The 11,522-nt window shown below is 38.3% G+C and overlaps 2 protein-coding genes across 3 annotated transcripts; both read right to left on the bottom strand.

Annotated features, from left to right (window-relative positions):
- Window positions 1-295: 295 nt before the first annotated feature.
- gpaa1 (glycosylphosphatidylinositol anchor attachment 1) lies at window positions 296-8,418 on the bottom strand. 2 transcript variants are annotated; one of them, XM_036216345.1, is made up of 14 exons: window positions 8,265-8,385; window positions 7,738-7,741; window positions 6,689-6,787; window positions 6,421-6,600; window positions 6,223-6,334; window positions 5,987-6,134; window positions 4,249-4,350; window positions 3,455-3,651; window positions 3,182-3,378; window positions 2,945-3,098; window positions 1,525-1,596; window positions 1,259-1,452; window positions 1,002-1,172; window positions 683-926 (listed from the first exon to the last, which is right to left on the bottom strand). In XM_036216345.1, exons 3-14 carry the CDS (start codon window positions 6,760-6,762, stop codon window positions 683-685), a joined length of 1,845 nt encoding a protein of 614 aa, XP_036072238.1. In that variant the 5' UTR covers window positions 6,763-6,787; window positions 7,738-7,741; window positions 8,265-8,385. The 2 variants fall into 2 exon arrangements, with proteins under 2 accessions (XP_024129635.1, XP_036072238.1); XM_024273867.2 differs by lacking the exon at window positions 7,738-7,741 and having other exon boundaries at window positions 296-926; window positions 6,689-6,782; window positions 8,265-8,418.
- Window positions 8,419-9,026: 608 nt separating this feature from the next.
- Window positions 9,027-11,173, bottom strand: exosc4 (exosome component 4). The gene is made up of 3 exons (XM_024274503.2): window positions 10,904-11,173; window positions 9,678-9,884; window positions 9,027-9,604 (listed from the first exon to the last, which is right to left on the bottom strand). The coding sequence occupies exons 1-3, from the start codon at window positions 11,072-11,074 to the stop codon at window positions 9,248-9,250; spliced, it is 735 nt and encodes a 244-aa protein (XP_024130271.1). The 5' UTR covers window positions 11,075-11,173; the 3' UTR covers window positions 9,027-9,247.
- Between the last annotated feature and the right edge of the window lie 349 nt (window positions 11,174-11,522).

Below are 11,522 nucleotides of genomic sequence, written 5' to 3'. Positions count from 1 at the left end.
TGTGATTTGGGGGATTTTTTTCCCCTCATTTTGTCTCTCATAGTTGAGGTTTACCTATAATGAAAACTTACACAATTGGTGGCTAACTAAATACTTTTTGCCCCACTTTATGTCCTTTATTTTCATCAGAGTGGGTCTTTTAGCTTAAATAATTGACTAGAATTAAACTTTCTGCTCTTTACTGTCTAAAAATGATCAGAGTTCCCTTTTGCAGCAACTGTTCTCCAAAAACGGAATTAAATATTTTTGTTACTTGATAAATGACATGATTCTCATGCTGCAACAAGGCAAAAAATAACTTTTAGTCTTTTATTCATGCAGCAGTAATAAATATAACAAAACAGGTTTTAAAAGAAATTCATCAAAGTATAAAAATAGTCGGTGTGCTGAAGTTAATGGAGGCAAACAGCTTTCAAAACACCAAACATTACAGTCACAAAAAAAACATTCATATTGCATCACAATCTTACAACTCCGTGTTAAAAATCCCAAAGGCCTCAGAAAAACCCAAAATAGCAGAAAATGAACATTTGTAGTTTTCAAAATCAACTCAAAAATGACTAAATCTTTGCACATCAGTTCTTCTTGGATCCAGTGGATTCAATACTAGTTCCTCACGTTGCTTTTAGTGCAGAGAAACCTCAGGTTCCCCTCCGAAGAGGCTTTTATTCTGAAAGTTTTCCTACTTCCAGAAGAGGATGTTCCAGAAAAGCAGCCAGCATGGATACACCAACAAGGCGACGAGCGGGAACACCAGCGATCCGTACAGATAGTGGTCCAGCATTCCCTGCGCTATGACTGACAGGTACAGCAGCCAGCCGTCCTGGAAGCTGACCGGCATCTCCTGCAGCTCTTGGAAGAAAAAGACGGAGAAGAGGAGCGTGCAGGCGGGGCTGAGGGCGACCAAGAAGAAAGCTGACAGAGCTCTGAGGGGATAAAAAAGAAGAAAAGTTTTACTTCGGGACTAAAACGAGCCGTTGAGGTTTGAGTGCAGGTGTTACTTGGGTAGGTGGGGAGTGACGAAAGCGGCTGCAGGCACCAAAGAGAGCGCCAGGATGAAGCCGAGGGAGAAGTTGATGAGAGCGGTGCAGCCCAGCAGCACCGCCAGGTACAGCAACGCCACCAGTTTGAGAACTCTCCATCCCGTCTCTGTTCCTTCGCCTGACAGCAGTCTGAAACAAACGGCCGGTTACTGACGGACGATCATCGCTAACTTTCCTAAAACGTGTTTAAAGAGACATAAAGAGCAACAGAACACCTGTGTGTGTTATGAGGCAACGCCAGTCCCGCGGTGTAGACGGCGATCGCCGTCAGGACGACCGCCTCCGTCTCAGAGACGGGGAAATGCTCGACGGCGACTTCCTGGAACCGGACGGGCAGCATGTAGAGCGCCGCCCCCGTGAGGTGGCTGATGACCAGAGGAGTCAGGACCGACAGAACTCCTGGACTGGACTGTTTCAGGGAGAAGGATGTTACAGTAAAGTTCTAAAAAATAAAAATGGTTTCTTAATGTTTGAAGCTGACCTGTTCAGCAGCAGACGTCCCATCCTCGGTTCTGGACGGCTGAGCTGTCAGCTGAACCCACAGATCTAAAGCCTGACTCAGTTAAGACGTTTTATAGTTTCTTATTTCAATCAGTCGTCTGCTTATGAGCTCTGGGTTTTACTCAAAGCTGGATGTATGCAGTCAAATGAGGATCAGTTTAACCCTTTAACACGAAATCTTTAACAAACTTTTCAACCGTTAATACAGTCGATTCTGAAGGAGAAAAGCGGCTCGAGTTACAGTAGATAACAAACACTGGAGCTCCGGTATTAAAGGGTTAAACTAGATTGACAATTTAAAAACAGTGAACATATTGTAACTTGATAGAAATAACAAAGAATGGGAAAAAATAAAAATGTACATTTAAAACTTTAATCTATATGCCTATATTGTTGCTAAAAAAGCAGCTTTTTCAAATAAAGATTATTTTGTACCCAAAAAAAGCCTTTTGTTACTATACAAATATATATATATGTATATATTTTTAATAGCAAAAAACACATTTTATTTCGTTTTTATGCGAAAAAAATGCATTTTTTTTAGCTATATTTTTTTTAGCATACACTTTTTTGCTAAAAAATATATATATATAATATATATATATATACATATACTGTATATATACAATTCTGCTTTTTTGTAGCAAAAAATAAAGAAAATACCTTTAAATGCTACATTTTTGTAGCAAAAAAAATGCATTTTTTTGCTGTACAAATAATTATTTTAATAGCATAAAATTGCATTTTTTAATATATAAATAAAAAAAGGAAAAAAAAAGTGCTTTTTTCTTTTTTTTAAAGCAAAAAAGACCTTTTTATATATATCTTTATAGGAAAAAGTTCTTTTTTGCTTTTTTCATAGCAAAAAATATTTTTTTTGCTATATATATTGTTTAATTTTAAAAAATACGTTTTTTTCTTAAAAAGAAAAAAAAAAAATATATATATATATATATATATATATATATATACACAGCAAAAAACGCAAAAAATGGGGGCCTTTTTTTGCTATTTTCATAGCAAAAAAATGTTTTGCTACGCATCTTTCAACAGCAAAAATTGTTGTTTTTTTTCTATTAAAAAATAGCACCATTTTTTTTTTTAATTTGGATGTAAGACGCACATCTTAACCATAATTAGCTTTAAACTTGAAGTGTTTAAGCTATAAAATAAATAAAGACAATTGAGATGATAGTTCATTATAAACAAGACTTAAATAAGTTTTTGAGGTTAAAAAATATATATACATATTTGTTTTTAGTAGTTAGGGTGGGAATTCGGACAAATCCACGGTGTACCTTCGAGTTTAAAACAGTTTTTGTTACGTTTATAATCTTGTCACTCATTCTCTTTAAAGTGACCCTGGTTTGACCCATACAGACGTCTTGGAGGAAGGATACTCGGAGCAGCAGGATGACGACGAGCAGGCCGAAGGCCGGCATGTAGTATCCGATGGAGACGAAGTGAGACAGAGACGGCAGCAGGTAGAAGAAGTAGGACTGGTGCAGCCGCTCCAGGAGGTTGTTCAGTTTGCGGTACATTCCTTCCAGCAACCTAGAACAGCAAACGGCCCCAAATCCTGGAGTTATTAGGGGATAAAAGTATGAAACGAGTCCGAATTTCAGTCCTGCACCGACCTGCCGATGGTGGTGGCGTCGGTTTTGTAGTGGCGGAAGCTGTTGACGCCCTTAATGGTGGCGGCTTCAATGTGGTAGCGCAGAAACAGGCCGTGGTCGCCCCAGGGCCGCCCGCTGGCCTGCTTCATCACCATCAGCATCATGGTCTGCACCGCGTGGTTGTATCCCGACACGCTGTCCCAGTCGTTCCTCTGCAGCTGCAGAGACAAACTCTCAGCTTCCCCGTCAGAGCATCAGTGAAACGCTCCTCGCCAAAAAACCCGCCGCACTTACCTTCCCTTGGATCGTGCAAAGCACTCCGATCTTCTGACAGAAAGCGTAGAAGAGGTTGGCTAAATCCAGGTTAGGGAGCTGCCCGTTGAGACCCTCCAGGACGATGTCCAAGCTGGTGATCACGTCACTGCTGAGCTCCAAGGAGAGGGCGGCCTGGATGGAACCGCCGCGCCCCTGGAGGGGGGACCAGTCCATGCCTGCACCCACCAACCCACAAGAAGAGCTTCATGAGAACTGAAGCTGGCTGTTTGAGACAGGTCAGAGAGAAGGAGGCGCTCTGCAGGGTCCCTTAACTTAAACTTAGCTTAAATACATATTGAAAACTTGAAGGAATTTTTGACAATTAGAAAAAATAAATTAAATTACATTAAATGTTAATTTGTAGTTTCAACTTTCCTTTTCATTTTTCATTTGTTGCTTTCAATCTTCAATTTACAGTGACAAACCCCCAGCTTAGAAGCAATGACAGAGAGGGAGGGGCATAGCACTGCAGAGTTATTGATTACATCAAACTTTGGAGCTATTTCATTTACGGATTTTAATTATTTCTTTTTTATTATTTTTTGCATGAAGTGAGTGGAGCATCAAACTGTTTAACAAAAAAAAATAGTATATAATCATTGTTGACCCATCCAGCAGATGGTGCCCTAGGCGGCTGCCTAGGTCGCCCATGCCCAGGGCTGGCCCTGCACTTATGCTCATTGCACTCATTTAATTTTCCATTTTCATGATGCATTTGGGAATTATAACGCATTTTGAGTGTCTACTGCTTGATGGATGGTGCAGGAGCTCACCTGTGACGTTGGTGTGGTGGTAGCCCTCCAGCCAGGCCTGCATCCCAATCAGATCGTGCTCATTCACGAGAAAGATAATATCTTTGGCCCAGTAAACCTGATCTGTTAAACAGAGATTATTTAAAGAAATAAAAATGTGACAAGTGTCTGATTTGTTACAGTTAGGGGTGAAGGTAAAACATCGATTTGGCAATATATCGCGATACTTCATTTGGCGATACTTGTGTTGATTTAAAATGTTGATATATCAGAAACTATTTATGGGCGTCCTACAGCGTCTTACTTTTGATTTCCACTTTTGTTCTCTTATACTGAAAAATACTTTGTTTTGGAAATCGGACAATAGTGGTTGTTTCCTTTAAAAACAAATATTTTTTAATTTACCAAAATAAAAGCATTATAAATTTGCTTGGGTAAAAGCAACTTATATATGAGATACAATTAAACTGCTTAACATTGTGATCATTAGGTAGTGATGCCACAAACAATTATTTTAATAGTCGACTAATCACCAATCATTTTTTCCGATTACTCGACTAGTCAGGTCAGGCATAAAGTGGATGTAAAACACACATCTTAACCATTATTAGCTTGAAACCAACTAAAAACTAGATATATAACATTACCTACAATAATGCTAGTGTGAATGCTGTAGGCTGAATTTGGCTGCTGAAAATGCTAGTGCTGATAGCTGAAGAGGCTGAAATTAATAGCTGAAATTGCTGAAGCTGATAGCTAGCTAAAATATTAGTTAAATGCCAAATTATCCTAAAAAAGTGAAATTAGCCAAAACAGCTAGTATGTAGCTGAAATATTAGCTAAACTCCAAAATAGCTTAAAAATCAAAAAAAGAAAAAGCCTAAGTTAACCAAAACAGCTAGCATGGTCCTGACATATTAGCTAAATTCAAAAACAGCTGAAAGAAACAAAAAAAGCCTCAATTAGCATGTAATGTAAGCAATCCACGTGTAGCTGAAATATTAGCTAAATTCCAAAATAGTCTAAAAAGTAAAAAAAAAAATCCTAAATTAGCCAAAATAACTAGCATGTAGCTGAAATATTAGCTTACCTATAAATTAGCCTAAAAAATGAAAAAAGATTTCTCTAAATTACAAGAAAAAGGCAGCATTTAGCTGAAATATTAGTTAAACTTTAATTAGCCTAAAACAAATCCGAAATTAGCCAAAACAGCTACAATGGAGCTGAAATGTTAGCTAAACTCCAAATTAGCCTGAAAGCTGAAATCGCTGAAGTTAATAGCTGTAAAAGCTGAAGCTGATAGCCAGCTAAGATATTAGTTAAATGCCAAATTAGCCTAAAAAACTGAAAAAAATCCTAAATTAGCTAAAATAGCTAGGATGTAGCTAAAATATTGACTAAACTCCAAATAGCCTAAAAAACCTTAATAAATGCCAAAATAGTCCAAAAAGCTAGAAGAATGCCATTATAACTATCAAGTTTACTACACTTTGAGTCAATATAATATAAAATCACAACTAATCGACTATTAAATTAGTTGTCGACTATTTTAATAGTTGATCAGTCGACTAATCGTGGCAGCCCTGTCATTAGACAAAATGAATTTTACCATTTTATTACAGTGAATTAATATTCAGGTAGCCCCCCCCCCCAAGTCATGCTCAAGTCAAAAAAAGTAAAAATGATTCAGGTAAAGCCTTGGATACATCGTTCTACACATCCTATCGCCAGACTCTAGCTCCACTGTTACTGCACTCACTCCGGAAGTAATGAGCCAAGCCGAGCAGCAGACCCACAGCCTGGTTGTTGTTGTCCCCTGGAGTGCAGGGAGCACTGAGCACCAGCGCTTCAGTCCGAGGAGCTCGCGGTGCTCGGAGAATCCCATAAACATTTGTACCTTTTACAACCTGGAAAAAAGATAAAAAAGGGGATTTTCACCAACTAAAAACACAACCAAAGTGGAAGTTTTGAACATAAATTCCATCAAAAACATACGTATCGCTCAGTGTTTTCATCAGGAAACGGCAGCGTCCGAGAGAAGCTCTGCGTGAAAACCTCCAGCCCTCGAGCCTGCATGGTCTTCACCAGCCAGTCCACCGGCATCCCACTGACGAGGAATCAAACGGGGCGTCACACTGCTGAGCTCATGACTAGATTAAAATCAGGTTTCTGTCTTAACGCAGTGATTTTTACCCGACTTTCTTCTTGTGAGCAGCAAACTCTCTTCCTGTGGCCAGCGCCCTCTCGCCTGCAGGGAAGCGCTCCTCCACCATGGTGGACCCCATGGCGTTCTCGGACATGTAGGTCCGCAGGGTGAACGGCTCGAACGCCAGCCCCATGAACCAAGCCACACCCGCAAAGTAGCAGACAAAACTGATGAGGAAAAAAGGAAAGATGTTGAGAAATGTAAAACAACAACAGGGAAAACTAAAGTCAAAAATAGGAGAGAAAAAAGTCTCACCAGATTGGAGCGTTGAGGCGGGTCAGCAGGTTGATCAGAGCCTGCCTTCTGTTGGGGTCCGACAGCAGACCCATGATGTTGTTCTCCTGGAAATCTGGAACCAGAAAAACTACAGATCACTATCAGACCTCCTCCTTAACCCTATTATAAGGGGAACCCTTTCAAAATAAGAGCTATGCAGGACAAGAAATGCAAGAGCTTTAACCCTGTTCAACCAAACAGTGGGAAACATTTAGAAAACATGTTTTTAAAAGTATTGAGATATGGAAGCCCTAAAGGGAAATTGAAGAAAAACATTTTAAGTAATTTGTTTTTTTTTATTTAGAAAAAATGGAAATATATATATAAAAAAGAATTCTGGTTATTAAATGTTGCACACCAGTTAATAACCATTTTCTTTCTTTTCTTTTTTCCTTCAATTTTTTTTTCTTTTTTACAGAGCCCCTAAGTAGTTTCAGAAAAAAAATGTTTTTACTTCTGTGTTTTTTTATTATTATGTCCCTTTAGGGGTTCCGTATCAAGGCAATAAGCAGCAAAATAAAATACATTTTTTTCTTCTTTTGGGCAGATAAAGGGATAATAACACAGGGAAGATTGAAAAAAATATATATTAAAAAAAATGAGTTAAGATCTGAAAAAGTTAACAATAAAAGAATTTTAAATGAAATTGTAAGATTTTTTTTTCTTTTATTAAACAGAAAGAAAGGAGTTTGGACTTCAACATAAAACCAATCAGAGTTCTTCAGAAAGATGCTTCCATCTATGTGCAGCACAGTTTCTAAAACCTGCTTCATTCTGGAGGTTCTACCAGCTGATTGATTCCTGCAGATCTCAAAGATCCGACAGGTGTTTGAGTGAAATTTTTTTTAAGTGACAGTATTTTAAAATCACGAAAATGTGACATATAACTGTTAGAAAACATTGAGAATAGGAGGGATATGGTTCCTTCTCCTGCTTCACGGTCATTTTTGACAAAGAGGCCCGTTCCAATAGCCTTCCCAAGATTAAGATATGAATCGGATTCTTTAAATCTTGCTTGTACATGAGATTTTACTTTTTGATAGAGATGGTAGAAAACTGACAGTTGAAACCTTAATCTGAAACACTGAAAGATTTGTTGTTATCCCCCTGGAAAGGATCCCTTCACCCTTTCCTTCTTGTTTGCAGAAATAAATATTATAATAAATAATTAAAAGTTACTTTTAGCTCAGGAGTCATAAATTGACAGTTAAAAGTTAGGGGCAGGGCGAAGAGCATGCTGGGATTCACTCTCACTCCGGAGTGGTATGGCCTCCACAAGAGAAACCTCTGCACTGATTTATGGATGAGTCCACAAGTACTACCGCCACACAGGAACACATAATTTAGAATTATTTTTGATTTGTAAACGAGTGCGGTCAATGACAGAATATATGTACAATAGCGAATTCATCGATTCAGTCAACTACATGAATGACAGTTAGCTTACTGCTAGCTTTACGACAACCTAGCATCGTTAAAATTGTCGATGTACCTTCGGTCGGAAGTGTAATATTATTTATACAAGTATGATATTTTCAGAACCAAAAAACTGTACCTGAGAGACGGTCAAATCCACTTGCAGAAGCGCCGCATCTGTTTTCCCCCGTCTGCTGTTTCCTTGTTCCGGTGGGAACGTTAATTATGCGTACCAACTTCCGCTCAGGAAAAATGTACTTCCGCTCAAAATAAAATACATATTTATTAAAATCCGCGAGTTAATGTATGAATATTTACAACTATAGTAACGTTTCTGTTGTCAGGTTGATTGTCCAATGGGTGTGCTCCCAATTATTGAAGATTGTTCTCAGGTGTTTTCCTTGTCATGTCATTGTCTATTTAAACTTTCCTGCACCAATAAACAGGTGATAGTATGATCTGACTGCAGACTGTGTCCCAGTGTGTTCTTGCTGCCCTGGTGTGAAGCCCAGTTCAACAGTTTCTTTTATCAATAATTAGTTAAAAAGTACTGTAAAGATGCAATTATGACAAAAAGTTAGTTATTTTAAAATATGATATTAACACTAACTTAACGCAATACAAAACATGTTTTGTTTCTGTAAAATTTTAGTAACGGGCAGAAAATCTTATAAACTTGTTTAAAGACATAAAAAAATACATTTTTATTAGCAAAAACAACAGAAGAATAGCCTGCCAACAAAACAATTCAAATAAAATAATATTAAAACGACTAAAAATATTAACACATCAAGAATCATTGTTTTGGTGAAAGATGTTGGCATAAAAATTATCTAATGTTTCTCTCTCTATATATATACTCTCTTGAATGTGTTAATCACAAAAAAGATTGTTTTCATTATTCTGAAAGAAAAGCTTTAATATATTTTAATATATAAAGCACTGATGTTGTTTCTCACAGATTTTATAGAACAAAACACTTTAGTTCTCAGTTGATACAACATATAAGAACCCAAAGAAACAATACATTCACATTTATTTCTTTATGCACAAATATATCAAATGTTAAGAATAGAGTGTTGATCCAAGAAATCCTTTTGTTTCGTTTTTCCTTCACCATCTTTATTCCTGCAGTGTAGAAGCTTCCTGGAGATGCTGCCTGACCACCTGATCCAGAACTTTGCTCACGCCTTTACAAGCAGTCATTGCCGCCTCAATCAGAGTGTCCAGGTGGTCCTGATGCAGTCTGGCATCCATCTGGACGAGAGCGATCTGTCCTCCCCGGGGCAGGAGCGCCAAAGCCAGAGAGCTCACCCCTCCGCTCTCCTCCGCATAGCAAAGATCGGCAAGAGAGGTTTCATCCACGAAGCCCACTGTGCAGGCGCACACGTAGTCCCTCATCGGGATTCCCGCGTCGATCACTGCCAGCGTGGCGGCGTTCACGCACACGCTGTAGTTTCCTCCGTCGGACTGAAGAATCTGGAACAAAAAGAGATGTTAGTTTTTAACAAATGAGTAGAGCGCAGTATCCTCCTATAAATCCAAGGTCAACCTTGACGTAGATGTCTATCTGGGAGCGTGGGTAGAGCTCGGTCAGCACGGCAGCTTCAAACGTCTGCTTCAGGTGAAGGCTCATTTCCGTGGACTTCCTGTCTCCGTGCGGTCTCCTCTTCCTCTCCGCCGTGCTGAACGTGGCCATGCTGTACTGGCAGTTGATGACGGCTCTGTCATGAAGAGCTCGACTACGAGAACCTCGAATCTGGAGAAGGAGCAAGAAATAAACAGAAGAACCCTCAAAACCTTAAAAAAAAAAGAAGATTTAACAAAATTATCAAAAACGGCTACGAAAATCTGGCTGAGAACTTGTCATTTTTATCTATTAATAATATTTTTAACTTACGTTTTAGTGTTTTTAAATCATTCAGCCAAAGGATCTCAGGAAAAATTATGCAGTTTTTAGCAAAAATCAAAAACTTTTTTGGAACATAGTTTCTGCAGAGCGGCAGGGGTTCATATGAAATTCCATGTCTGAGTTCAGAGAGACATCGCTGACATGGGGCAACCCCGTCACCCTTCCCGTCACTTATAACAGAGTTCTCTGATTACATGCTAATGTGCTTATCTAACAGTAATAATAAAACAATAAAATGTTTTTTAAATGATTTGAATACAGAAATACTCTGTAGCTGAAAAAAACAAAAAATGTCTAAATTAGCCAAAAATATTAGCTAGACTCCAAAATAGACTGAAAAACCAACAAAAAAAAAGCCAAAGTTCGTCAAAGTAGCTTTCATGCAGCTGAAATATTAGCTAAACTCTAAATTAGCCTAAAAAAACTGAAAAGAATTCATAAATTACCTGGAATGGCAAGCAAGCAGCTGAAATGTTAGCTAAATTCCAAAATAGCCTAGAAAACCTTAAATAATATAAAGTAACGACTAATCGACTATTAAATTAGTTGTCGAGTATTTTAAAAGTCGATTAGTCGACCGATCGTAGCAGCCCTATTTTCCTGAATGGTTTAAGAACATTTGAATTGAGTTATCATCAGTAAGAACCCAACCAGATGATAGGTAAACATTTTGTGTTGCTATTACAAAATAATGCTTTGAAGGAAACATATTATACTACAGCCAATAAATAAATTTAAATATACCTTTAAATTTGACATATTACATAGAAATATGAACTAAACGTTTGTTTAACGCAGTTCGCATCTTTTCTGTGGCTGCTAGAACGGTGGTTTTTACGTCAGCTCTCCACGCGCGCGCCACTCACTTCATGCGGGCCGTAAACCACCGCCAGGGCTTTGGTGTTCCCCTGCTCCAGATATGCGGAACCGTCGGCCTGAGCGAACACCCCCATGCGGGCCTGAACTTTGCGCAGCTCGGTGGCTTTTCTTCCGTCCAACCGGTATCCTTGATCGGACAGCAGCTCCAGACCCGCCATTTTTCCCACCAGAATCAACTACGCAGTCGGCAGCCCACGTGCCCACTATTTTACTACATTAACCATCATCCTCTTCGAGCAGTTTACGGCAACGTCGAAAAAAACTGTCGCAAAAAAAAAAAAAAAAATCCGTTATTTTTTTCATTCTACAGTGTTAAGATTTTTTTTTAATCGGACACGTTCCCACGGGAATAGTATGATTTAAACGTTTAAAATGCCTGGTCTTAATTTATTATAAAACATTTCTGCACTGCTCATAAATACATGAACTGGGAGATGGAAATTAAACTTTTTTTTTTTAAAGAATTCTGATATTTCATCTCAGAGTCTCGATTTTAACCTTAAAATTATAAGATAAGACTCCAAGCGTGCTTAATCCTTCATATTCTCATTACCAGTGATAAAAATATCAACAGAAATAATAAAAAAAATCTACTTTAACTCCAGA

Source organism: Oryzias melastigma, linkage group LG17, assembly GCF_002922805.2.
Source record: "Oryzias melastigma strain HK-1 linkage group LG17, ASM292280v2, whole genome shotgun sequence".
NCBI lineage: Eukaryota > Metazoa > Chordata > Actinopteri > Beloniformes > Adrianichthyidae > Oryzias > Oryzias melastigma.
The sequence above is the reverse complement of the archived record's forward strand: the minus strand, read 5'-3'. Positions and strand labels throughout refer to the sequence as shown.

What these genes read in the sequence shown, in the direction of transcription:
- gpaa1 (XM_024273867.2), bottom strand. Translation starts at nt 6,762, where the DNA reads ATGGGTCTGCTGTCGGACCCCAACAGAAGGCAGGCTCTGATCAACCTG. An exon ending in ATGAAAACACTGAGCGATAC is followed by an intron (nt 6,135 to 6,222) that starts GTATGTTTTTGA and finishes TCTTTTTTCCAG; the next exon opens with GTTGTAAAAGGTACAAATGT. An exon ending in TTGCCTCATAACACACACAG is followed by an intron (nt 1,173 to 1,258) that starts GTGTTCTGTTGC and finishes CGTTTGTTTCAG; the next exon opens with ACTGCTGTCAGGCGAAGGAA.
- exosc4 (XM_024274503.2), bottom strand. Translation starts at nt 11,074, where the DNA reads ATGGCGGGTCTGGAGCTGCTGTCCGATCAAGGATACCGGTTGGACGGA. An exon ending in TGGTTTACGGCCCGCATGAA is followed by an intron (nt 9,885 to 10,903) that starts GTGAGTGGCGCG and finishes CTCCTTCTCCAG; the next exon opens with ATTCGAGGTTCTCGTAGTCG. An exon ending in AGATAGACATCTACGTCAAG is followed by an intron (nt 9,605 to 9,677) that starts GTTGACCTTGGA and finishes TTTTTGTTCCAG; the next exon opens with ATTCTTCAGTCCGACGGAGG.